Genomic DNA, 27,142 nt, shown 5'->3' with positions numbered 1-27,142 from the left:
TCCGTCATACCCAGGAGAAATGCGCTTGGTCACAGTTACGTTGGTAAACATCCAGCTGTCTAAACAGATAAAAGCGCTTGCGAAAGATGTGGAATGTAATGCTTTTTTCTTTTTCTTTTCTTTTCCAGACACACAAACCCTATAGTAGAGAACGGCCAGACGCATCCCTGTCAGAAAGTCATACAGGAAGTAAGCTGGTGTCTTTCTGCTTGAGTCTGCGTATTGTAGAATAATAATGTTAATAATAAAACTTTTTTTAGCACCATAGGATGTTTGCAGCCCAGAATACTTAACACAGGGGTGTCCAGTGTTATCCAAAATGGCTGGTGTGGGTGCAGGTTTTTGTTTTAGACACTAATACACCTTATGCTACTTATCGATTGAAGACCACACTTGGTTAAATTGGTGTAACCCTGTGCCCACACTGGCCCTCTGTGGGTAAGACTGGACCCCTCTGGGTTCACAGGAATGACGGTGAGAATACGGTGTGCTTGTGGAGCGGTGGAGGTGTAGAGGATGTGGGGGGGTGGACGTGTGGAGGGGTGGAGGTGTGGAGGATGTGGTGGGGTGGACGTGTGGAGGGGTGGTGGTGTAGAGGATGTGGAGGTGTGGACGTGTGGAGGGGTGGACGTGTGGAGGGGTGGAGGATGTGGTGGGGTGGACGTGTGGAGGGGTGGAGGTGTAGAGGATGTGGTGGGGTGGACGTGTGGAGGGGTGGACGTGTGGAGGGTGTTAGAGGAGCTGACGCCCGTGTCCCCCCCCCGTGCCGCAGATCTGGCCGGTGCTGTCGGAGACGCTGAATAAGCACCAGGCTGATAACCGCATCGTGGAGCGCTGCTGCCGCTGCCTGCGCTTCGCCGTGCGCTGCGTGGGCAAGGGCTCCGCCTCCCTGCTGCAGCCGCTGGTCACGCAGGTACGTGTGTGTGTGTGTGTGTGTGTGTGTGTGTGTGTGTGTGTGTGTGTGTGTGTGTGTGTGTGTGTGTGTGTGTGTGTGTGTGTGTGTGTGTGTGTGTGAGTGTGAGTGTGAGTGTGTGTGTGAGTGTGAGTGTGAGTGTGAGTGTGAGTGTGAGTGTGAGTGTGAGTGTGAGTGTGAGTGTGAGTGTGAGTGTGAGTGTGAGTGTGAGTGTGAGTGATGTGTTTCTCAGTTAATAAATTGGGAGAAAGGTGTGATGTGCTCAGACTCTGACTCCTCTCTCTTGCTGCCTCTCATTCCCGTCTCACCTATTCCTCTTGCTCCAATTCTTTTTCTCTCCGTTTCATTGCCACTCTGTCTCTCTCTCTCTCTCCATCTCCCCCTCTATCCCTCTCAGATGGTGAGCGTGTATCAGGTGTACCCACACTCCTGCTTCCTGTACCTGGGGAGTATCCTGGTGGATGAGTATGGAATGGAGGAGGGCTGCAGACAGGGTCTGCTGGACATGTTACAGGTAAGCCCCCGGAGAGCAACGTCCCCAGTCCTCCTCTCCTCTCAGTATGGTCTTGTTGTCTTCCACGTTGGCTGATGTGGGTGAACTCCTCCTCCTCCTCCTCCTGCTCTTCCTCTCCAGGCCCTGTGCATGCCGACCTTCCAGCTGTTGGAACAGCCCAACGGACTGCGCAACCACCCCGACACGGTGGACGACCTCTTCAGGCTGGCCACCAGGTGCGCTTTGCTGCTTCGCCTGCGCCGCTCGCTGGTCATGTGACTCTTTGAGCGGGAAAAAGGGCTTTGAGAAACCGCCACTGAATTCCTCAGTAGCAGGCTTCTCCCAGCACTGTTGTATAATTCATAATGAAACGTGCCTTTTTTCTCTGCTCGGTCTGTGTGATTGGTGAAGTGGAGCGCCTTCCTGTACTCTGTATCAGTCTGAATGTTTGGCCATCCGCTCCGGTGTGAACACTGGTCTGACTTGGCTTTTGTGTAGCTCTTAAATGGTGCTGATTACAGGGTCTTAAACAGCAGTGTTGTGTTTTCAGTGTTGTGATGGTTGGGATTCTCACTTTCTGTGTCCTCCTCTCCCCTCCCTGTGTGTGTGTGTGTGTGTGCATGTGTGCGCTTGTGCTTGCGCGTGTGTGTGTGTGTGCTTGCGTGTGTGTGTGTCTCTCACGCTCAGGTTCATACAGCGGAGTCCTGTCACGCTGCTCTCCAGTCAGATCATCATTCACATCATCCAGTGCGCCATCGCCGCCACCACGCTGGACCACCGGGATGCCAACTGCAGCGTCATGAAGTTCGTGCGTGACCTCATCCACACGGGCATCACCAACGACGTGAGCGCCACGCGTTTTCCCCTCTCTCTCTCTCTCTCTCTCTCTCTCACCTCCGTCGTCTTTGTCTTTGAAATCCTCTGTTTATCTGTCTCTCACGCTCACACCCTTTCCTTATCTCTGTAATGTATCTGTAACAGGTGTTGTAGTCCTTCTCCCCAAAGGTTAAATTTATGCCCCTGATTCTAGCAGGGTCGGTTCAGATGGGGTTAAAGGTTAAATTCATGCCCCTGATTCTAGCAAGGTGAGTTCAGATGGGGTTAAAGGTTAAATTCATGCCCCTGATTCTAGCAAGGTGAGTTCAGATGGGGTTAAAGGTTAAATTCATGCCCCTGATTCTAGCAGGGTCGGTTCAGATGGGGTTAAAGGTTAAATTCATGCCCCTGATTCTGGGTCTCTTGCTGCCTCTGATGTGCACAGTGTAAGTTTTGGAGGGTTAAATGAGGACACAAAGATGGCGCTGCGCATGTTGCTCGGGTGACGCTTAGCCTTCTCTCTGCGTCTGGCAGCACGAGGACGACTTTGAGCTGCGGAAGCAGCTGATTGCTCAGGCGATGGGGCAGCACGGGCAGCAGCTGGTCACCCAGCTCATCCACACCTGCTGCTTCTGCCTGCCCCCCTACACCCTGCCCGACGTGGCCGAGGTCGTCTGGGAGATCATGCTCTTCGACCGGCCGGTGAGTCTTAACGCAGCGCCCCCTTCAGGAGGGACCTGAAACTGCACAGAGACCGTCACCCGGTTGTTAAGTCACGCTGGATAACTGCGTTAGAGTGGCGATCTTCATTCCTGTTCCTGGGCGGCCCGCAGGGTCTGCTGGGTTTATGTTTTTATTTGGCACTTAGTTAATCGATCAATTAAAGCACTAATTGATCGATCGCATGGTTAACCCACCACACCTGGTTTCTTTGGTCTGAACTGGTTGCTGATGTGGAAGTGCAAACACAAGCCAGCAGACCCTGCAGCTCTCCAGGGCCTGGAATGAAGATCAGTATTGCAGAGCGCCAGTAGAGGGCGCTTTACCTGCATAGTTCAACCTTTCTCAGTGTCTGTGCTGAGCTTTGTGACATTTTGCCTAGTCATGTTGATTTGAGAGATTTGTGAAGGGCTTTTGATGTGGCTTCCGTTCCAGGCAGTTAGTGGAAGGCTTGCGTGCGTTCTGAGTTTGTGAGTGTGTGTGTGTGTGACACACACTGAGTTTGTGAGTGTGTGTGTGACACTGAGTTTGTGAGTGTGTGTGTGTGTGACGCACTCTGAGTTTGTGAGTGTGTGTGACACACTCTGAGTTTGTGAGTGTGTGTGTGACACGTGTGCTTGCCTGTCTGGTAAATCTCCGCGGCTGTTTGGCCGTTTTTAGACGTTCTGCCGCTGGCTGGAGAACGCGCTGAAGGGTCTCCCCAAGGAGACGGCGGGCGGGGCCGTGACCGTCACACACAAACAGCTGACCGACTTCCACAAACAGGTCACCAGGTGAGTCACCACCCCCCAGGGCCACGGATCAATCCTGCCGTCTGTGCCGCCGAACTTTGACCTGTTACAGCCCTGCCTGCTGCTGTTATTTATTTAAAAACTTTATCGACTTGCTGCCCAAAAAAGCAGGGCAAAAGGCTTGAGGACACTACACAACACTGTACTGGGTTGTGAGGGTGGTTGCACCAGCTGTGGATACGTAAGAACTAAGCCTATTTACAATGTAAATCATTTCTAAGTTACAACTTGTGCACTACTAAAATAAAACGTGTTCCACCACACAGCATAGTAAGAATGTAACCCTACTTGTAAACCAAATATTTTTGCAAGCCATTTACCAGGAATAATGGTGTCATTTTCATAACATTTCAATGGCAATACGATTCAAATATATTCAAAAAATGAAATGGGTTGGAAATATGTAAACCCCTTGGTTCGGAGAAAAGGGTGTTTGTTTCTTTATTATAGCCTATGGGGAAATTGAGAGGTGCTTTATCGGTTGCTGTAGCTTTGGCAATAGAAGCAAGCGGTTACATCCGTTACATATAGAGTTCAGTGGTTGGATCAGTCGACATTGACATGATCTTGTGCGCCTGTCCACTGCTTTATGACAGGCTTTGCGCCCTGCTAAGTTTTGTACTAAGAACAAATGCTGCAACCAAATTTAGTCAGCTGCTTAATTGTAACCTAACTAGTAGCTTCTAAACCTGCAGTGTAGTGCTTTGTTGCACCTGGAGCAGCCCCACCCCGGGGTCAGAAAGGCACTCGGTGTGGGAAACGGAAACGGGCCTCTGTGACTCTTGCGTCATGTCAGAGCACGTGCCAGCATTCTAGAGTGATGTGAGGTCACTGAACTGATAGCAGTAGTAAATGAGTAAGCAGTGAAAATAACTGGCCTTTTTTTTTTTTTTTTTTTCCGCGTCATTAGTGCAGAAGGGTCTGTGTGTGCGGAAACAGTGACGTTTTTGTTCCATTTCTTCTGACGACGAGTGTTTTTGTCCCATTGCAGTGCAGAGGAATGCAAGCAGGTCTGTTGGGCAATTCGAGAATTCACCAGGTTGTTCCGATAGCTACGCGTGCACGTTCTACCAGAAGACCAGGTAAGCCCCCGTCGCCCCGGACCATGTCGCCAGGGGGGGTACACCCCTTCTGCCTACAGCGTGAGTGTAGACTCAAAACCGGACCTCGTCACGGAGACGTTTCGTGAAGCAGGGTGCATGGCGTTTAATGCAGCAGGCTGGTGGGTTTGCGCGTGACCTTTCCCTGTTGACGTCCGTTTTTGAATATGCGATGCAAATCCCTGAGACGGAGCACCGCTCTCGTGCTCCTGTTATGCCATAGGCCTGGTGAAGCTCCTTTTTCAAGCGCAACTCTCACTTCCACCTCAGAAGGGCAGAAAGTGTTAGGGTTAGGGTTGGAATGCATTTTCTGTATTATAATGTATTTTATGGGAGGTCGAGAATGGGGACGAATGGGTGACATTCTTGATGACACAATCGGCCAATTGAATCATTCGTTATTTGTACACCAGGTTATTTTAGTGTGTGCGTGCAGTCCTTATTTGATTGGTGGGAGCACAGAGTCGCGCAGCCGCAGTAACCCAGCTGACCTTTGCCCTCTCCGCCTGCAGGACTCTTTTCTTTGCAACGTTGAAAGGTGTGACAGCATTGAGGAACGAGGTGACTGCAAATGAAAAAAAAGGGAACTCCCTCATGAAGGGTGGGTGGGACTCAGCCCTCTGTGGAAAGCCAATCGGACGCGTGGCTGTGTTGGAGAGGTGTGTGAGCGATGGGCACCGAGGTGCTCGGGGAAAAAAAGAGGTCTTTGCGGATCTGGCGCTGCTGTAGCCGCAGCTGGAAAACAGGGGATTGTGGGAAGCCCGATGGCTTTTCCGGAGGACTGAGCTTTTTAATGAACGTTCGCTGATTTGGAGACATGAATTCACCCCAAGTCGGCTGGATTTCTACAAATCAAGGACCCATCGTGAAACGAAAGAAAAAAAAAAACGAAAAAAAAAAACAAAGATGTGCCTGGTAGAAAAATACATAAAGACTTGTGTATGTTTTGAAAATGAAAGAGAATTTATTTTCATGGACTGTCTAAAGAACGACCAAACATGGTTTGCTGTCTGTGCCATTAAAAAGAAAAGAAAAAAAAAACAAATAGCAAGTCCATGATATCGGCTTCAAAAATGAAATTTGGAATTGCTAGAAAGGGATGCTGGATGCAGCCCTTTGACCTTTTTAATGATTGGCTGGAGTTTTACCGTTACGCGATTGCCAGACTAAGCTGCGACTTGGTCGAGTGGACTCTGGCAGGGGTTTTTTTTTTTTTTTTTTTCTTTCCTCCTCCTGGCAGTGCATTCTGGGAAGAAGGTGAGAGACCATCATTCATTGGATGGCTGCCCTGGGCCCGAGGAGGTGTGCTAACATACTTCCCCATCTGGTGTTGCAGCCATCTCGTGAACAATAAAATTAAAGTGAGGACAAAACCGCTTGTCTGGAGCTCGTGTTTGGTTTCAGGGCTCGGTCTAAATAGCCTCCATTTTGCTGACTTGTTGTTGCTTCCTGCACATCCTCGGCCTGCTAGAGTAATGTCCCCTCACTGGCGTAGGGCCTCCTACATACAGGACAGGGAGGCTGCTCACTGGTGGGTTAATGAATGCCACCTTAGGGTTGCCTTAAAGGCAGGTCTTGGTGAGTAGTGTTTCAGAAAAACTAAAATGATCTCTCTTCGTCTTTATTAGCCAAGTTAGTGGAGAAGCTAGGAAGTCTCACTTCAAAGTAGCGTCTGTTTCATTTGTTAAAGAGTGAAATCCTGCCAGCCCAACATTGACATGTTGGTCTGTAAAGTTATAATGCCGTGGAATATTAGTGTTGATTATCGTATCTCTCACCCATAGTTTGGATCCTGGACTACTCAACACAGCATTGAAAATGGTCCTTTAAAATGAATTAAATCCAGTATGGCATTACAGCAGGACACAGACAGTGAACACCATGTAAATTTAAAAAAATCTTTAGGAAAATGTTCACAACAATGGTGTTAAATCCTGGTTTTTATGTCACTTAAAAGGGTTGTTGTGTGATTCTGTGATTGGCCCAAGCTGATTACAGACGGCTGCTGTGTGGTTCTGTGATTGGCCCAGGCCGATTGCAAAGTTGTAGTCATGTGCGGCGCCATCTCACGAAAGGGCAGGTGAGAGAGGGAGGGATGCTGTATCCATGGTTACAGGGCTGTGCTCAGTGGCTGAGAGGAAGAGCCACACCTCTGCACCTGCTCCAGACAACACTGGCATGGACCCCGCCCTAGGAGTGGAACGGGAGTGCGGAAATCAGATGGTAAACTCGGGATGGACCACTGTGGCGTCACCTCACCAGTAAAAAAAAAAACATAAGAGCATCATCAATCCCAGGGTAGGTGGTGGCAATTAACAGGACAAGGACAGCTGATTGGTGGACATTACTTCCTGGAATGCTACAGGGCACCTGAAGGTACGTCCACGAATCACTGTCTCTGGCGGTCTGTTGGCTTTAGTCAGAGTTATTTCTGATTGGTGGAGCTCCTCTCTTGTTTTCTGTGTGCAGAGTTTTGCTGCAACTGCCCTGTCCTTGTTTTTATACAAGTTCACTGCCGGACAGACTTGGAGGATGTCAGACATGGAAAACCCTGTGCTGGGATTGGTAAGTAAGCCTGGCTTTGGGAGAAGCTGTCGCTGTCACATGACCTGGGTGAAAAATGCTGGGAGATGTATGTTGGTAAGCGCGTTGATGACTACAGGTATCAAGCATTTTGATTGGTTGGCACTTCGGGAAGTGAATAGTTCATTTCTGTCAATCCAGTTAATAGTTTTTTTTTTCCCCCCCTTCTTTTTAAAAAAAGTCTTATTTGTTAAACGGAATTGAATATTAAAAAGCAGGAAACATTACACCAGTCTGTATTTTATGTGTTCAAAACCAACATTACGATTAGTCTGCGGTGTCAGGCAGGAAAGGCTATGGTTTTACATTAATACCTCATCAATTTATTTCTGTTGCAATACATGGACATCAAGTAGTGTAACCACTGCAGTAAATCTCTGAATCTCTGGAGGTTGTCTGAGCAGAGTTTCCATCCTCTGAAAGGGAAGCCCACTGTAGGAAATCTTGATTGTAATTACATGACTATTGGTATATGCTGTATGTGAATGTTTACTGGCAGAATGTTTTTTTTAAAGTGAGGATTGCAAAATTTTGTTACATGCTTTAGGCCTGATCCTGGCTTGAGGAGCCTATGTGTTTTTTACACACACACACACACACACACACACACACACGCAGCATCATGTAAACTTTAATGGTCAACATGTTAAACTGGATTCAGTAATAAGACCTTCCTTACGATATAATCCCTATAAAAAAATTCCTGCTTGGTTTACTATACTTAATCGATTACATAATTAAGTATCGCTTTCTCTACAATTTGAAATAGATAATTATAATATGTGTTTAACAAAGTCTCTAGTTGGTTCAGTTGCAATAGTAGGAATAATGGAAATGAAAACTACCAACATTTATTATTATTATTATTATTATTATTATTATTATTATTATTATTATTATTATTATTATTATTATTATTATTATTATTATTATTCGCGTCCGGAAAACCATGTCGACAGTTATAAAGTTTGGGTCGTTGCAAAATTGATTTGTGCGATTCCTACATTCATGCTACTGGAAGTCTCTTGCCCAAGTTGCATTTTGACTGCACGCATGTTATTTTTGGCTTACTTATTATATAGTTCTCTGTAATCAAGGTATCAAAGTTTGCGCGTTTATGCTGGGCTGGTAATGTAGTCCGTGTCTTGCTGTAGAACCTGTAATTATGGATTAACGTTTCAGTACAATGTTCAGGAGGTCACGTGGTTTGTGTGTATATATAAACGCCTTTTAGGATATCTGTGTTACTGGAATAGAAGAACGATGTCTGGGAACAATCTGCTCACCGTACTGTCCGTACGTCCGTCCAGGGGACTAGTGGATGAAAAGTTTCAAGTGGTTGTGGAGAATTTGTTCCCGGGACAAGAAGTCACTCTGCACTCGCAAATGCGCTCTGACGACGACGACGTCTGGCATGCTTATGGACATTACGTCAGCGATGATGAAGGAACCGTCAAAGGTTTTTAACGGATTTTTCAGCCTTATAGCCCTTGCACATTATGTGCGGTTGCGCAGTATTTTTCCCAGCTGTTTTTTATTAACCCAGAGTTAATTGGTTATGCGAATGTGTTACTTCTCGGTATCAAATTCCGCTCTTTCGAACTTGAATAAGTGGCAAGCACTCGCTTGTTTACCGTATGCAACTTGTTAGTACTAGAACACTGCTTGTTTCGATGTTCAGTACGTGGGACAACTGCGCCAGATAAAGTCATGTTTGTTCGTAGTTGCAGAGCATGTGTGTGTTGGAGGGTCATACGAGGGAATGGAGCCTATGGGTCTGCTGTGGAGCATGAAGCCGGTACCTGGGAGTAGAACAGAAGTCAGGTAAGCTCACCCACCTGTAATGTGCGCCGACATCAGTGTTGTTTTCGTCATCTAAAATAAGAATAAGAGTAAGAATTCATTTTGCATTTTAAATGAGGAAAATAGGACAAAACAAAAACACACCCTGACGATTTTTGTTGCACATATATTAGTATATATATATATATATATATATATATATATATATATATATATTACAACCAAGGCTTGACATTAACTCCAGCCAGGGGCCAAATGCGCGTAGAATTCGGCAGTGGCATGTAAGTCGTTTGTTCTTTCTAGTTTCTTTGGCCGATTGTAGTTTACAAAAAGCGTCTGGAATGGTTCAGTCTATTCGCGGTGGTAGGCCTCCTATGGGATAGCTACAACAACTCCACTGATCTCGCGTCTTCTCAGTAGGAGAAAGTGAACTCGGCCGAAATCAAACATCCGGTCATGGCGCGTTTACAAAAGTGTGCATAACCTTTCTCGCTGCGGCTTCGAAATGTTCGTTTTGTGAAACTACGACAGGGGAGGGCACAGATTCAGATTGCAGCACCAAACACACGATAACAACGGGTTGGTAAAATAGCGTGAACTTCGACCACGGACAGTTCTGTGAATTGGACAGATGGACATCCACGATTTTAAAGTCGCTTTAGTTTATGTAGCGCTGCAAAAAAAGAAAAGAAGAAAGTTTAATTGTAGCAGTGTTTGGTTTACCTGTGCCATACAGTGCGTATGTAGTTATTGCCACACAGGTGTAGTTATTGCCACATCGCCAAGACTGGTCCTTTCAGATTGTAATTTAAAAATAAAGTAAAAAAAAATACATCAACAGAGCTTCAAATTTGACATTATTAAATGAATATAAGCACATTATTAACATAATGCTCAGTACCACCAGGTATAGCCAAGTATACTCTGCTGCGACAGACAATTCCTAGACAATTAATAAAATACTTATTTGCAATGCAAAACCGCATGTTTTATCAACTTCATGTAAAAAAAATAGTGGGAGAATATTAAACGGGAAAGATCACGCACACACACATGCAGTTTACTTCGGTTGGATCGCTCTAATTGCTCCTGTTCAAATAAAAAAAAAAAAAAAAAAAAAACGTTATGCCAAAACAAACGAGCCCAGGCGTGTCCTTTGAAGCATCGGATGCGTTCTGAACGCTCTTCAGGCTGCGGAAGACGGACGTCAGCCAGCCGATGGTGGTGCACATCTCTGTGTACCACGGGCACATCAGCCAGGGGTTCGGCGAGGCCGGGGCCGTGGCGCGTGTGGTCGCGGAGCGCTGGTACATGGCTCCCGGAGTCCGCCGGCTGGACGTCACGGAGGGCAAGGTCAGAGGGACGCTCTTCCTGCCGCCAGGTAATTAGAACACTCCTGCGCCACATCTGATCACCTGTGTGTGTGTGTGTGTGTGTGTGTGTGTGTCCTTGTATTTGTGTGTGCATGTGCATGTCTGTACTGTATTTGTGTTTGTGTGTATGCACGCGCACCAGACAGGTAAAGGTGTTGTTCTCTCTGAGGTCCTGGACCCTTCCCTGCAATCCTGGACATGTGGGGAGGGGGTGGGGGGTTGGTGGAGTACCGCTCTGCCCTGCTGGCATCCCATGGGTATGTTTCTCTGGCGCTGGACTACATGTCACATAAGACCATGGCAGACCTCTCTGTAGAGGTTGGAAACCAGTACTTTGAGGTACGTGTGAATTATTTATTTTTTAAATTTAAGCCTTATCCAAGTTCCTGCTCTGTGTCTTATCTCGAGCCATGGCTAGCCAAGCACTTTGAATCTCCCTAGGGCAGCGAACAGGCCAGGCCAAATTATTAATTCAGTCCCCACCAACATGCATGAATGTGTGTTTTTACACGTGTGTGTGCGTGTGCGCGCGCGTGCGTGCGTGTAAGCGCCTGACTGGAGGATAATGTGTGCGGAAATGTTTGTGGGCCAGGCTGCGTTCGCCGTCCTGACGGAGCACCCCCAGGTGTGCCGCGACCGGGTCGCCATGTATGGGCTGTCTTTCGGCACCTCGGTCGCCCTGGCGATGGCCGTGTACTCTCCCGCGGTGCAGGTGAGGACATTCTCGCCCAGGTGGATGACAACAACAACAACATTTAATGTTCTTCTGGGGTTCAAACGCAACCATATGTATTTTAATTGCATTTATTTTGGCTTTTGTGAATGGGATTTGGTAAAACATTTTAAAGGTTTTAAAAAAAAAATGTATTTAAAAGTCAATTTTATTTTTTTTTTTCCGCACGGCACACCTGAACTCACCTAACGGCCACATTGGTGTGTAGCAAACAGGGTGTAATCTCACCTGTTCTCTCTCTGTTCCCAGCCCAGGTGTCTGGTGTGTGTGAATGGAAGCCATGTGCAGCAGGAGTGGGGATCTCTCAGTGACATCCTTAAAGAGTTGGCAAAGTGAGTGTCGCCCTGCACGGCAAACTTAGCCGCTGCATACTTTTCATTCATTCATTCATTCATTCATTCGTCGCCAGAAACGTCCACAAAACCCGTTACGATGAGGAGCAGCGAGTGATCTGGCGTGACCTTCTCCTGCCCATACCCTCCGACCCCAGCCAGAAGGTGGCTGTGAGTAAAAAAACGAACGTTTTTTATGCACGGGGAAGCTCTCCTTTCACATTCTGCCCATTCTGATTGGCTTGTGAGTGTTGTGCTGTGGACCACAGACGGTTGTTTTGCTCATCAGATGGGGAACTTGCAGTGTCCTCTACTGTTAATCGTGGGTGAAGATGATCAGAACTGGCCAACTCTGGAGTCAGCCAAAGATGTGAGTCTGTCTGTACTGCTGGCTGTCGTGTCTCTACTGCCGCCTGTACCGCTGTTCGTACTGTTTTCTGTACCACTGTCTGTATTGCTGTCAGTACCTCTGTCTATACTGCTGTCTGTATTGCTGTCTGTACTGCTGTCTGGCCTCATTACTTGATTGATAAACCTGCAATGGAAACCACAAAAAAAAACTCGCACACACACTCTCTCACACACACACACACACACACACACACACTCACGCTCAGAAACACACAGGTAAAATAGTGCATTTCAGGCCTGTTTATTTAGTTCCCCAGTGGTTGTGTGAGCTGAGCTCCCTGTTGCTGCAGATGGAGAAGATGATGGAGGAGGCTGGAAACAGGCACCTGCTGACCGTGCTGTCCTACCCTCGGGCGGGGCACCTGATCGAGCCGCCCTACACCCCGCACGTCCGCTCCAGCAACTTCATGATTGCCCAGTCCAGAAAAAAAGGTACAAAACCGCGTGCAGTATGTGTGATGTGGGGTAAGCGACCTGTTGCCTCTCTCTCCGTCATGATGCCCGAGTCACTTCAGTCTCAGAACCACAGGAGATTGCACTCACACTTAAAATCAAAAGGAACAACCTGTGACATTTAATGAAGATCACTGATTGAAAATCCTAATGTCTGTTCAGATGATGGTCTTTCGATAACAGTATCATAATGCTTAGCCGTGTTCCCGAAAACATAAGGCAACTTTAATGCTTAAATGTGCGTTCAGATGGACGGGTGAGACACGGACGGAGGCGGTGTGCTCTGTTAGTTTCAGTTTGCCAGCGTACGGCGCTGATCTTCTTCTTTTCTCTCGGCTTGCTTTGCAGTGCTGGTTCTGTGGGGAGGGGAGGTGGTGGCGCACTCTAGGGCCCAGGAGGACTCCTGGCGCAAAACCTTGGCCTTCCTGCAGCAGCACCTGTATGGCCCGGACCCGGAAGCTCCCGGGGGCCAGTGACGGGTGCGGGGCGAACACCTCCATCCATCCACCGCCCCCCCTCTCCTGCCTGCTCAGCTTTTACCCCAGGAGGGGTGCCAAACTCAGTGCTTTCAGAAACTGCATTTGAATTAACATTTAAATTTAATGTAAATTAAAAAAAAAAAATTTATGTCCCCTTAAACTAGTGCATTAATGAAATGTAGCACACAAGTGGATTTATGAAGATGTTGATCCATTCCTGCCTGCTTACATTGACCTGTCATACGTGAGCCTGCGTGTGATGGTATGTTCCAAATAAACTTGCTACCCTCTCCCTTCACTGACTGTCTGAAGTAAGTGCATTATCACCGTGGACCTAATGGGTGCTAGATTTTATGGGAAATGAACCACTTTCTTTAACGTAAGAAAAATGCTAGAAATGTTTGCCGGCTACAGGTGATAAAATGTAAAGGTAAAACATTCCGTGATCCGTGGACCTCACTGACCATAGCGGCATGTGGAGGTATGTAAATTTCCACATTTATGATATGAAATTATATGTTCTAGATATTTAAACAACAATGTGTAATGGATTTCGATACATTTAAATGAAAAAATGTGTGCAGCACATCAGTGTCATTTTCATACCTGTACAAATGATTTTAGTGGCTGTGCCTCACCAATGTCTTGTTGATCTCTCTCAGGGTCTGCTGCAGATGGGACAGTGCAAACTGCAATGCACCACTCAATGAAGGGAGCCACTCCAAAGTCAATGAGTTGAATGTTTTTAATTATGATAAGTTGTAAAATCATACAAATTCAGAAAATACATGCACATTTGTACATAGCCATTTATGTTGATGTAGAGATATAGACTTTATCAAATACAAGGAAGAGGATCATAATACTACAGTAACATTGTTATGGATATTATAATACACATAATGGACACAAATGGCTTCAGCAGTTATTCTCCCCTCTATCTTCTTCAGTTCCTCAGTCTCAGGCTGCTCTGTCTATGTCTGTCAGGTGGAGGTCTTCATCCTTGCTGTGCCCTCCCTCTCCTTCCTCTCTTTTGTCTATTCCTCCTCCCCTGTCCTCTCCTCTTTCTCTTGCCCTTCACGTTCTGTCTCTTCCCCCTCATGCTGTTCCGCCTGCGCCTCCTCTGCCTCCTTCACGCTCATCCTGTTCTCCTCACGCTCTCCTGTCCCCTCTGCCTCTGTCTGTGCACTCGTCTCTGCACTCCCTGCCTGCACCTCCTCCTCTGCACTCTCTGCCTGCACCTCCTCCTCTCCACTCTCTGTCTGCACCTCCTCCTCTGCTGTCCTCCTGCTCCGCATTACTTCCTTCTCTATCCCCTCATCCATTGCCTTCTCCCTCTCTCCTGTCTCCTCATCCTCTGCTTTCTCCATCTCTCCTTTCTCCTCATCCTCTGCTTTCTCTGTCTTTCCTTCCTCCTCACTTTCCTCTGCTATCTCTGTCTCTTCTTTCTCCTCATCCTCTGCTTTCTCCATCTCTCTTTTCTCCTCACTGTCTTCTGCTTTCTCTATCTCTTTCTCCATCTCTAGTTTCTCCTCATCCTCTGCTTTCTCAATCTCTCCTGTCTCCTCATCCTCTGCTTTCTCCATTTCTCCTTTCTCCTCGCCCTTTCTCTCCATCACACTCTCCATCTCACCTGCCACCTTATCAACCCCTTCAACTCCTGCCTGTCCATTCTCCATTTGTTCTCTTTCCTCCTCGGGCCTCTCCTTCGCTCTCTCCATCTCTCCTTTCCCCTCCTTCATCCCTTCCCACTCCATCCTTTCTTTAGCATCTCTCCCTTCACCCATCCTTTCTCTCTCCAGGTCTTCTCTTGCCTGCCGTATCTTCTCCTCCTCCCTCTCGATATCTCTCCTCATGTTCTCCACCCTTTCCTCATCCTCTCTGACCTTTGCCCACTCCTTCTCCAGCCCTTCGTTTAATCCCCTTATCGTCTCCTCGGTCTCCTTCGCCTGTCTCCTGTTCCTTCCCTCCAGGCTCTCGATTGTCCTCATGCAGGTCGCCCTCTCTTTCATCCAGACGGCTTTGATCTTGGCGATCTCGGTGTCCACCAGCTCCATCAGGCTCATCCACTCGTCCGCCTCCTCCCTGATCCTCTCCAGCTCTCTCAGCCTCTCGATCTCATTGAAGGTGTAGAGGAACTTGCGGTTGAAGTTCAGGAAGCTCGCCACCATCTCCTCCTTCTCCTGCTTCATCATCTCCCTCTCCTTCTCCATCTCCTCTTTCATCCGCTCCATCTCCTCTCTCTCCCTCCTCATCCCCTGCTCTCTCTCCGTCTCCTGCCTCCGCTTGTTGCGCTCCAGCTTGTCCATCTTCCTCCTCCAGTCCTTCCTCTCCCTCATCCAGTCCGCTGTGATGATGTCCGTCTCCGTCTCCACCAGCTCCATCAGGCTCGACCAGTCATCCACCTCCTTCTTTGTCCTCTGCAGTTCTCTCTTCAGGGCCTCCGTCTCCTCTCTCATTCTCATCATCTCCTTCTCAATGTCTTCCTGGTCCCTCACCCCTTTGCTGGAGGCCACGTGTCCCACCATGCAATCTGGGTTGACTCCCCCCGTCTCCTTGCTCATACTCTCCATGTCCTCTTCCTGTGTCCTTTGTGACTTCCTTTACCAGTGCCTGGGTAGATATCGTCCTTTATTCGCCAGCTGCGGAACAACTGCCAAGGTAAAGCAGAAGTAACAATATCTCTGTTTGGTGTACGGCACATTTTTCTCATTTGGTGCAAGGCTTGTCTAACCATGGCAAACTATGTGAGTGTGGGGGTGATGCACACAAACTGATAAATCACATTGGGTATGGTGTGAACAATGGGTGTCTCGAGTACTTTGCACAGCACAACACAAAAGTGGTTATAAGACGTAAAACATGCAGTAAGTCACTTGTACGTTTATTAAAGATAGATGACTGTATCGCTTGAAATACATTTTTGTTACAGAATGGAATGACAAATTAATGACCAAAATAACTTTATCTGAATTTACTCACTTGTTAGGCTGGTACGTACTTATAGAAATTCAGTGGTGTCAAACGGCATAAAACCAGATGCTGGATCTTTGCTTTCTGATAATGGACTAGCTTGCAGCAATTTCCTGTGAACGTAAAAAATGTAATGAAAACTAACCCTCTGTGACATCATATGGCAAGTTGTTCATGTTGCCATGGATTTACATCACAACAAACATACCAACATGAAACAGATAGACATTAATATATATTTAACATATAATAGGCCTATTAATTTTTATAAATATACACGCATATTGGCCTAAATGGAGCCAGCTAGTAACTGAACTCCAAACCATGATCTTTCATCATCTATTTTAACTTTAAATGTAGAGCCAGGCGCGATATTCACGAGGCTTCTGTGATGGTGCATTATTTTGTTAAATCCTACTAAACTTGCTTATGAATGACATGTTAATAAATTCAACGTATATTCATGCATGTAATGTACATTTAAAAAATAAAAATAAAATAAACGCGGTGATAGCTAGTTAAATAGGTACTCCTGCGGGTTTTGAGCTAAATATACTATATTAGCCTATGCCTACTCACCAAGCGGGCGTCACCTTGGTTTTATTCAAGATTTCAAAGTTTCGGACTACAAACAGCAGCTGGACGGATCTCTATTCTCTAAGTTTTCCCCCAACTTTCTGAGTAGTTCACTTAGCTTGATTGCATTGGGTTCGTTGTTTTCAGTCAAATGAATCAGGAAAGTCTGAGATCGTTTTTTGAAATGTAAAACCATTGTTCCGTACCGTTCTAATGTTGCCATGGATATGCAAAGGCTATATAGGGGATTCTCACGGCAAAACAGAACAATTAAAAATCGCCGAACGCAATCTGGGAAATATTAGCATGGCTTGCTTAAATTACGGATACGGTTTATTAAAAATCACATAGAATTGCAGCTGCTTTTTTGGCTGCTGAAGAATAAAAATAAAATAAAATTTACGCGGACAAACACAACGGATAGTTTCTATTTTCGTTTTAATTTACCTTGTTTAGTCTTTTTTTGTTGTTGATTACGTGTCATTATGCACTACCCCATGCGTTGTTTGCTTTCGTGTCTTTTGTAGTGTTTTTAATTTCAAAAGAAATTTTATTATTATTATTATTATTATTATTATTATTATTATTATAAAAATATGTTTGTAATCAATAAAAGGCAAATGTACGAGCCTTGTGTATTCTCACAGTCTCCCACAGGAGGGCGCTAAAACATACATTCCCACTTCTAAAATCTCCCGTCAGTACCGCCTGCATCGAATGTGATTAGCCTAGCCTTCCAGCTAGTTGTATGAGCTTTAATGGGGTGATCATTTGTGTATATATTGTATTCTCACAGTCTCCCACAGGAGGGCGCTAAAACAGCTACAGTCACCACTTCTTAAATCTCCCGTTAGTACGGCCTGCACCGAAGGTGATTAGCCTAGCCTTCCAGCTAGTTGTATGAGCTTTAATGGGATGATAATTTGTGTATACATTGTATTCTCACAGTCTCCCACAGGAGGGCGCTAAAACAGATACATTCCCCACTTCTTAAATTTCCCGTTAGTATCGCCTGCACCGAAGGTGATTAGCCTAGCCTTCCAGCTAGTTGTATGAGCTTTAATGGGTGGGCCATTTGCGTATATATTGTATTCTCACAGTCTCCCACAGGAGGGCGCTAATAGATTTACAGGCACCCCTTCTTGTATTAATAGTGTATTCTGACAATCTCCCACAGGAGGGCGCTAATAGTGTTACAGTTTGTAGTCCTAAAATCCGGAAGTTCGCTTTTTTGAGCCATGGGGTACCCTCGTCAGATATGCAATTTTCTAAGCCTGAGAGCTCCACGTTTTGTTGTACGATATAAATTAAACACATTAATATCACCATCGTGGATTTAGAAGCTGTTATGTGCTTTTAAAAAGTAAGTTGCTAACTAGTTGCTATATTGAAACTACAACAATGGTCGCTTTCTGGCAACCGCCAATCAAGTTTCCATACTTGCCCGCCACCTGCACGTGACAACCGTTGTAGTTTCAACATAGCAACTTGTTAGCGACTTACTTTTTAAAGCACATAACCGCTTCTAAATTTACGGTGGAAGGGTGTAATTTATTTCATAGAACAAAACGTGAAACTCTCTTCGACATACGTTAACCACATACCTTATTTTCGACAGAAAACGAAGAAACAAGAAACAAAACCAGGAAACCCATGACTCAAAAAAGCAAACCTACTTCCGTATTTTAGGACTACAAACCATAGAGCGTATAGACGAGTGCAGTGCTACAAACTACAAACTATAATTCTATTAGCGCCCTCCTGTGGGAGATTGTCAGAATGCACTGTTAATATAATCGAAGAAGTGGTGCCTGCAAATCTATTTGCGCCCTCTTGTGGGAGATTATGAGAATACACTATACACGATAAATATGTTCGAAAATACCACTGGGCTGTTCGTTCACTTGGCGAAACTGGTGAAAATTTGATGTACGCAATTAAAGCGCCGTATGCTTCTGTTGCTAATTAATATTTATTGTGGCGTTCCTATTTAATTGTGCGCCGATTTGCAGATAAAACTATATTGAATATAGTTTAGTTGTGTGCAGGTAAAATTAGGAGATGACTGTATTCATTTAAGACAACAAAGCTAATGGTTTGCTAATGCAGTTGCATGCTAAGTGCATACGCACTATATGCTTTGCAAATATTGATATTTACACACCGTATGCTTCTGCTGTTAATAAACGTTGATTGTCTCGCCCCTATTTAATTATGCCGAGGTGTGCAGACAAAATTTGGAGACGACAATATCAATTTAATCCAGCAATGAATGCAGTGTGAACCTAGCGACAATAGGACTTTAATGCGGGTCTGACCTGTTGCTGGAGGATTCCAGTTCGTTTGGCGGAATAGGATGGAAGCTTGGAGGCACATATTTCTATGATTGTTTTTGGGGAGAACCGGGGTGCGGTGCACCATCTAGGTCAGCCCAGACTTTGCAGAGTATTTGTGGTCACTTGGCTGAGAGTTGCAACGTGGTGGTGTGCACTATATGTACAGAGGTGGGGCATGTGGCTGGGGATTGCATTAATGAACTGTAATTTATGTGGCTCAAATACCCACCTGTTTTGAGACTGCCCTGATTCTGTTGCCAACAGGACAAAGAGGACCTGGGAATATGCCCACACACAGAGGCAGGAGGAAAGGGAGGAGGCGCAGGAGGGAGCTGAAGAGAAGGATAAGGAGCAGAAGGAGAGACAGGAGGGGTGAGAACTGAGGAGGAAACGGGGAGCAGGGAGATCTGGTGAGAGACGGGGGAGCAGGGAGAGCGGGTGAAGAGACGGTTGTAGTTTTGTGTTTTTGTTCGTTGTCCATTTCCTCTTGCTTGCAGGATTCTCTGGCGGTGGTGATTGCTTTGAACATGCGGAGCCTTGGGGGTCGGCAGTGGGGGGTGCAGGCCGTCCTGTCGTACCTGAAGAACGTAAAAGGTGGAAATTTTGTTTCTGCAGGAGCTCCACAAAATCAGCAGGGCAGGAGGGATTTGTTGGACAAGATTTCCCCACACCTGTTGGGGAGGGTGCCTTGTTTGTTGGTGGGTTATTTTATTTGTGTGTTGGAAATAGGAATAGGGTGTTGGTAAGGGAGCTGGGGAAGATTTCAATTTTGATAAGACTTCTGTGCTTTTAAAGAATATGATGAAAGATTTTAATTTTAATTTTAGATACAGAAATCAGAAATCTTCTACGGAAACATACAGAAATATTTTTTTTGTGCAGGGTAGTGTTCTGGTTTTTTCCAGCGCATGGGCTGACATTAGGTTACGTGGTGGAAGTTTTGAAATCGGTGACCCATTTGGACCTGCTGCATCGGCACAGACCTGGCGTGGTTCCTGGCCCGGTTCCTGGCCCATGATGTGCTGCCGGTGAGTGGTCCTGCAAGCCCGGAGGTTCAGGGACATCATTCTGCCCCCCAAGACACCTGCAATGAGAGAGTCGGCCTGGCACTGTCTGTGGGACGGTCTCCGCGCACTGGAGGTCGGCCCAGCCACTAGTTCAACTGGTAGCTGGAAGGAGAGCCATGGACTGTTATATGATGCTCTACGATGGTGCCCGGCAACGTGTGGGAACCTCTCAGCAGGGGGGCTTGGTGGCTCTTGGTGAACTTGTGCCAGGAAGCTCTCTGGGTGGCGGAAGGAAAGGGGCTGCCTCCAGACGCTGCGTGGCAGATGGCGGATGGCGGATGGCGGATGGTGAAGGTGTTGGACTACATGGGGCGAGACCGCAGAAAGTGGGGGGCTGAGACTGCTAAAGCACAAATGGGGGGGAACTGGCATGGACAATGATGGGCCTGGACTTTGAAAACATTTCAGAATAAAACTGGGTTCTTTTTGTGTTGATGAAGTGGTGAAGAGTGGAGTTTGTTATTTAAGGACACGCACTGATTTGTACAAAAGAAAAGTTGTTTTTATTGTGCGGTTTTATTGTTTTTATTATTGGTCATGGTTGGGGGTTATTGTATGGTGTGATTTAAACATGATTTTAGTTTCTGTATATTTTGGGGGGTTTCATTTGGGATGTCCTTTTGAATTGATATTTATGTGTTTGAGATTGGGGGGGGATCATATTGTGATTGCAGTTTTCATTTATAGAAAGGATATTTTGTTTTTGGTATTATGTATTGATAGCTAAGTTATGCATTTGATTTGATTTTATGCCTTTTAATTGTATTTATTTGGTTACACTTATTGTCAGTCCAGCCATGAATTAATTGAAAATGTAATTGTAATACAAATTGTACAGATTTAATGTTAATATTTTCAAAAACCAAAACGAAAATTGTGCAAGAAGAGCTTTCGGAGTATATGCAAAGATTATAAGCAGTATTACTTGGTTATTGCAAAAGATACGTTCCTTGTTCAAGACTGACTTCATTACGGCAATAATTGCAAAATGACGAATGTTCATCTATTCCGAAAGTTTTTTTTATTTGGGTCTGAGCATTGAGTGCAGTGCCTTGTGTTCATAGTACAATGGAGTTATGGTTATAGTTTCGGAAACTCCTTTGGAATGATGTGTGTGTACTCCGTTTTAGTTACAGAGCTGTAATATCAACCTTTCAATGTTAGAAATGCTAACAAAACCTGAAAATCTTATGTAGAGCATGTCTATACCTTCTAAGGAATAATGTTAATCTCAGGTAAATTTCACTCTAATTAGTTCCCTCGTTGCAAAGGACCCACGTGAAGAATGCAAACTTACCATTTGCGCTAAGAAATTGTTTTAAAACTTTGGAAAAGAAATGTGTTATGGATAACCAGAAGTCACCTCAACTCTTAAATTACCTTTTTAATTTTTGTAACATAACCACAAATGAGTCAGCTGAGACAGTCAGTGCACTGCCGAGCAGTCTGGTGATACTTTATGTCTTGAATATGGTGTCATTTTCCATCAATACCACTGCAGAGTCTGTATAACATTTGTCTATTGCTTATACAGACCCATTGGTTTAAAACATGTGCTTTTTGATGTTGAGTTTGGAGTATATGATTTGTTTTAAAGATACAAGCACCACAGAGAAAAACAACACAAAGACAATTTACTTTTGATTATACAAATGCCCAAAATGCATTTATTCTGATTGGTTTATTCTGAATACCCACACTGCATTTTATATATTCTCACACAACCATGGATGGAACAGCATGGTCTTTTATAGGGGTGTCAATAAGTGATCTTTCACAGTATACTTAGTCAGTTCTGTTTTCTGAGGTTACTGTTGCTTGGTGTCTAATAAACAATAGAAACTTCAGTGGTTACCTTAAACATACAAAATTAATTGTGGATATTCAGAACAAACTAATCAGAATAAATTTATGCATAATACTTAAAATGCATTTTGGGTATTTGTCACACAACCATGGATGGAACAGCATGGTCTTTTATAGGGGTCCCAATAAGTGATCTTTCCTAATATATTTGGTCAGTTCCATTTTTGGCAATGCTGCTGTTTGGTGTCTAATAAACAATGGCACCATCTCTGGTTGCATTAAACGTACAAAATTAATATTATAATGGATGGATATTCAGACCAAACCAATAAGGAGAATATTATGCATAGTAGTTAAAATGCATTTTGGGTATTTGTCACACAACCATGAATGGAACAATATGGTCTTTTTTAGGGATCCCAATAAGTGATTTTTGAAAGTATGCTTGGTAAGTTCCATTTTGTGGGGCCACTGCTGTTCAATGTGTAATCGAAAGTAGATAGGCTATATTTTGAGGATCCCTATTTTCAAAAAATAAGGAGATTCTCTGTATTGCTTGTTTGTTTAAAACAAATGATTCAACTCTAAAACTGACATCTTAAAGATTATTTTAAGATGAGTGTTTTAGAATGAAGTCACTTGTTTTGATAAATAAGCAGGACAGAGAATATCCTTATTTTTTGAAAATAGGGATCCTCAAAATATAGCCTATCTACTTTCGATTACACATTGAACAGCAGTGGCCCCACAAAATGGAACTTACCAAGCATACTTTCAAAAATCACTTATTGGGATCCCTAAAAAAGACCATATTGTTCCATTCATGGTTGTGTGACAAATACCCAAAATGCATTTTAACTACTATGCATAAATTTATTCTTACTTGTTTGTTCTGAATATCCACAATTAATTTTGTATGTTTAATGCAACCAGAGATGGTTCCATTGTTTATTAGACACCATAATGCAGCATTACCAAAAAATGGAACTGACTAAATATATTAGGAAAGATCACTTATTGGGACCCCTATAAAATACCATGATGTTCCATCCATGGTTGTGTGAGAATATATAAAAAGCAGTGTGGGTATTCATAATAAACCAATCAGAAGAAATGTATGCATAGTAGTTTAAAATGCATTTTGGGTATTTGTCTCACAACCATGGATGAAACAGAATGGCATTTTATAGGGATCACAATAAGTGATCGGTCACAGTATTTTAGGGGCCACTGCTGTTCGCTGCCTAATCAAAAGTAGATAGGCAATTTTCAGAGGATTTCTTTAAGAATACTCTATGTTTTACTTGATTATTGAACCCAATGGTTCTAATCTTAAATGCACATCTTAAGAAAAAAATTTAAGATGTCCAGTTTAGTTTATTTATTCATAAAACTCTGGCTGCTGGCATTCCACAACAAGAACCAACCCAATATACTACAGAACTTGACTTCTTAGTGTGCCCATAAAATACTATACAATCACATTCATGGTTGTGATAATATGCATTCTGGGTAGTAACTTGGCATGTTTAACATTACACCAGTTTTGTCCACATTATAGCACACTCCCTATTACTTCTCTAAAACACACACACAAAATTCCATTACAAAACTCCATATGAACATTCCAAGACATTATAACATAGAGCCATCTGTTATATCTTTTTAAATTGTGTTTTGCAACCACTACAAAACAGTTTACAATAGTTTATTTTATTTTATTTTTTTACAAGCACAAATGTGTAAAAGGATGCAAGAGCATCAGGACATGCAGAGATATTCTGCAGAACACTTCCATTGGCTTTGCCTTTGAGTTGAACAGAATTTACTTATGCACACATTTGTGTATACACAGACACCTATGCACAAATCTTTATCAGTATCTTTACAGGCATTTAGCAGACGCTCTTATCCAGAGCGACTTACACAAGTGTCTACATTGCATCCACTTATACAGCTGGATTTATACTGAAGCAATGCAGGTTAAGTGTCCTACCTATTATAATACACTACCACTCCATCAGACATACACAATTTCAAAATGTAAGTGCAAAGAATATGTGGTGCATTATAGGATTATTTACAAAGCATACTGAAAATATAGCAAATACACCTTACAGAAATGAGCAGGATTCACGTCACACCAACTGACCAACAACATGTGGATGCCACAGTCATTCCTTACTGTTTGCTTTGGAAGTTCCTGATTCATAAAAAAAGCACCTGCCACAGGTCCTGTTATACAGACACACTTTGTAATACAAGAGTGTCAGCATTATCAGCCACAATCTTTTGAGCAAAGCCAGTAGCAACTGAAAGAAAACAAATCATTGGTATATGACAAGGCCTATTGGTAGTGATAGTCATACTTAACCTGTTTCCGTTCCCTTGGCAAGGCAATTTAGGTTTAGAATGAAACATGTCTGCTTTCATAGATAGATGTAACAAAGCATGCACAAGTTCGCAAAAGCCACAGAAACATTGCCTTCTAGTTGTAAAACACGCAGCACATCGCTGGCCAAAGGAACACGACCTGACATGTTTGACGCGTGCATTCTTTCAATGGCCAGGGGCATATGACACTGATTTTGCAGCCCTAACAACATTTGCGACCCCAGACCGGAATTTACAAAGAATGAATTATTATCAATAATATATCACCCCCACTTAAAAGAATATCACAGAACGGTTGGGCACAACGAGGCAACTGGGGCAAGCCCGGTACAAAATAGCGACTCTGGCGAAAACGCAAAATGAGTGTTTTGGGACCGGATTCAAGTCATATAGGAGCATTAGGTCGACACACATTCACAATAACAGCACTCAACAACCAACGACAAAGGGGAATTTATTTTAAAAAGCCAAAGCAATATGTCAGAAAAAATACACATACACACGAAGTCTTCACATTATAGTAACACTACAGCTTCAAAACCAAAGCAATAAGAGAACAGTACTCACAAGAAGTGCGCGGGTGTCTGTAGGAGTTATAATCTGCCATTGAAAGCTAATACAAAACAAATAATAAAATAATAAATAATAATAACAAAAATGAACCTGCCATATATTAAGTGTAATCGCAAAGCATTTTATGCATATACAAACAAGACAACCTCGTTGACGGTTGGGTAATACACAAATGTATTAAGGACAATTTATTAGATTATGTGTACGAAAATGCGCGTATACTGTAAATCATCAGATACTTCAAAATGGACATGCTGGTAAATATTCCTGTTCTTGCGCAGCAGGGTGGGAGTTATGGATGTATACTTCTTCTTAACCACAGAACTGTATAAGAACTATAAAGGAAATTGCTTTCTAAGCCTGGAACTTCAAACCACAGCTAGCATTGTTTAAGTATCTGGAGTTAACGGTCCAGCTTGCTAAATGTTCAGTCATTTGTGTAATATAAACTCAATTAGTTATCAGTTTATTTGCCTGTCATGAACAGCACTGTTGTGTTCAAGTTTTTTGTACGGTTGGAAAATGTATTTGGACTTTTAATATTGCACAACATTTAAATAAATATCTGCTGAAACTGAACAGGTGCTTATTGCATATTATTTTTATTGCGAAATGACAGCACAATTCTGGCTGTCATTTCGCAAAAGCAAGGCTGGAATTTGTCAGAATAAAATTCCAAAGCACACATGGAACTATCTTTCGTTATTTAAAAGGAAATAATGTGCATATACAAACCCTACCCCTTATCCACACCCACTGCGTTTTTTTAAACAGAGAAAATGAGTGTTCTCTGAAGTGCATTCCTTGATAGAACGAAAACTTGCACATGACATGTACATTACAATCTTTACAATCTACAGTCTTTATTTTCATAAAAATCACTAAAAACCCCTCCTGTCAGGGGGAGTTTTGGAGCGATTTCCTCCCAAATGGGGGGTTTTTGAAGAAAAAGTGGGCATTTGGCGTCCCTGACTTTCCAAAACCCAGGGACGCCAAATGCCCACTTTTCCCTTCAAAATCCCTCATTTGGGAGGAGAGCTCTCCAAAACTCCCCCCGACAGGAGGGGTTTTTAGTGATTTTTACGAAAATAAAGATTGCAGATGGTAAAGATTGTAATGTACATGTCATGTGCAAGTTTTCGTTCTAGCAACGGATTGCGGATTTTTTTACGAAAATAAAGATTGCAGAATGTCAAGATTGTAATGTGTGACGTGATTATAGCTATCTTTAAAGATATTTTGACTAGTCAAAATATATTTTCAGATATCTTGAATTATCGTTGTTACTAGTCAGTTTATACTTTCAGATATCTGGAATTATCATTCTGACTAGTAACATTGCATTTATCAAAATATATTTGTAGATATCTAAATGTCATTATGGATAGTCAAGCGAAGCTATTAAATGTTAAAGTGGCTTGCCATAAAAAAACGAACTTGAATATAACAGTGCTGTTATTTTTTAATCCAAATTGCTTTTCTGTAATGACATTATTTGTCCAACAGATGAAGACAAATCCCTCACCTGTTGCGCCCTACACCAATGCGCTCCTTCCAACTCCCTTGAGACAAAGATGGGCCTGTTAAACAAGCATTTAAAATAAATAAATAAACTACCTCACAATCAAACTAAGATACGTAAAGTCGGAGATTTTGTATATTGTTTCTTGGTACAGACAATCAACGTAATATATGTAATTTAGTTTGCATCATGCACAACCGGTTATGCTGTTGCAGAGGCGTTTTATGTCCACCAAACAGAAATATATTCACTGTAGTGCTCTGCGCCAATTAAGTTTATTCGGATTCCTTAGCTTTCCAGCCCCAGTTTAATACTGACGGCCCGTGTTAAAGCCAGCCAAATAGCGTACATTTAAATGTTCTGACCACCCAAAATGCATATTGTGTATCATTACTCATTGGATTCATGACAGGTAAAGAAATTGATAGATTGCTGAACTTATATGACACAAATTATTGAGCATTTAGCAAGCTGGATAATTACATCCAGATAATATAGTCTTTACTATCTGTATTACGGTTTACTATATTACCTATGTTATCAATTCTAGCTGCGGTTTGAATCTCCTGGTTGAAAAAGCGATTAACTTTCTATTTCGTGTACAGTTCTGTGCTTAGAATAAATCTCCTCTGCATAGACAAGTATTCATCCTCACTGCTGCGCAAGAAGAGGAATATTTCCCCACATACTAATTTTGACACATCCGATGATAAATACGCTACAAGCATTTGGTTCTACATATTTTAATTATCCGCCCAAAATGTATTTGTGTATTTCTGAACCGTAAACGTGATTGTCTTGTTTGTATATACATATAGCCTAATACTCGGTATTCATCTCCAAAGCGTGTCTGATTAGTTTATTTTTTATTTTTTAGAATTTATCTTTAGTGTAC

General features: G+C 43.6%; 3 protein-coding genes and 1 long non-coding RNA gene across 6 annotated transcripts in view; 3 read left to right on the top strand and 1 right to left on the bottom strand.

Moving 5' to 3' along the window:
• Positions 1-5,738, top strand: part of tnpo3 (transportin 3) — a 19,138-nt gene extending 13,400 nt beyond the window's left edge. The window contains exons 15-23 of the mRNA XM_035401749.1: positions 129-189; positions 773-913; positions 1,311-1,427; positions 1,548-1,642; positions 2,094-2,250; positions 2,757-2,924; positions 3,603-3,715; positions 4,725-4,815; positions 5,346-5,738. Of these exons, the coding sequence (XP_035257640.1) occupies positions 129-189; positions 773-913; positions 1,311-1,427; positions 1,548-1,642; positions 2,094-2,250; positions 2,757-2,924; positions 3,603-3,715; positions 4,725-4,785 (913 nt within the window). The 3' untranslated portion in view covers positions 4,786-4,815; positions 5,346-5,738. The remainder of the gene's footprint in view (positions 1-128; positions 190-772; positions 914-1,310; positions 1,428-1,547; positions 1,643-2,093; positions 2,251-2,756; positions 2,925-3,602; positions 3,716-4,724; positions 4,816-5,345) is intronic.
• Positions 5,739-6,317: 579 nt separating this feature from the next.
• LOC118218990 (peroxisomal succinyl-coenzyme A thioesterase-like) lies at positions 6,318-13,298 on the top strand. Of its 3 annotated transcripts, XM_035401752.1 has the most exons (12): positions 7,139-7,209; positions 7,303-7,398; positions 8,651-8,875; positions 9,141-9,240; positions 10,410-10,600; positions 10,762-10,931; positions 11,185-11,304; positions 11,575-11,657; positions 11,735-11,828; positions 11,947-12,027; positions 12,359-12,500; positions 12,870-13,298. In XM_035401752.1, exons 3-12 carry the CDS (start codon positions 8,680-8,682, stop codon positions 12,995-12,997), a joined length of 1,305 nt encoding a protein of 434 aa, XP_035257643.1. In that variant the 5' UTR covers positions 7,139-7,209; positions 7,303-7,398; positions 8,651-8,679; the 3' UTR covers positions 12,998-13,298. The 3 variants fall into 3 exon arrangements, with proteins under 3 accessions (XP_035257641.1, XP_035257643.1, XP_035257642.1); XM_035401750.1 differs by having other exon boundaries at positions 6,318-7,398; XM_035401751.1 differs by lacking the exons at positions 7,139-7,209; positions 7,303-7,398 and having other exon boundaries at positions 8,370-8,875.
• A 739-nt stretch (positions 13,299-14,037) lies between these two features.
• On the bottom strand, positions 14,038-15,993 carry LOC118219233 (golgin subfamily A member 6-like protein 22). The gene is made up of 3 exons (XM_035402235.1): positions 15,983-15,993; positions 14,421-15,653; positions 14,038-14,279 (listed from the first exon to the last, which is right to left on the bottom strand). Exons 2-3 carry the CDS (start codon positions 15,571-15,573, stop codon positions 14,038-14,040), a joined length of 1,395 nt encoding a protein of 464 aa, XP_035258126.1. The 5' UTR covers positions 15,574-15,653; positions 15,983-15,993.
• A 2,402-nt stretch (positions 15,994-18,395) lies between these two features.
• Positions 18,396-21,522, top strand: LOC118218991. Its single transcript, XR_004763627.1, has 3 exons — positions 18,396-18,478; positions 19,150-19,583; positions 19,768-21,522. It is a non-coding gene; the product is annotated as an uncharacterized LOC118218991 (long non-coding RNA).
• Positions 21,523-27,142: the final 5,620 nt, after the last annotated feature.

This window comes from Anguilla anguilla, chromosome 19 (assembly GCF_013347855.1).
Source record: "Anguilla anguilla isolate fAngAng1 chromosome 19, fAngAng1.pri, whole genome shotgun sequence".
NCBI lineage: Eukaryota > Metazoa > Chordata > Actinopteri > Anguilliformes > Anguillidae > Anguilla > Anguilla anguilla.
This window is presented reverse-complemented; position numbering and strand designations above follow the sequence as displayed.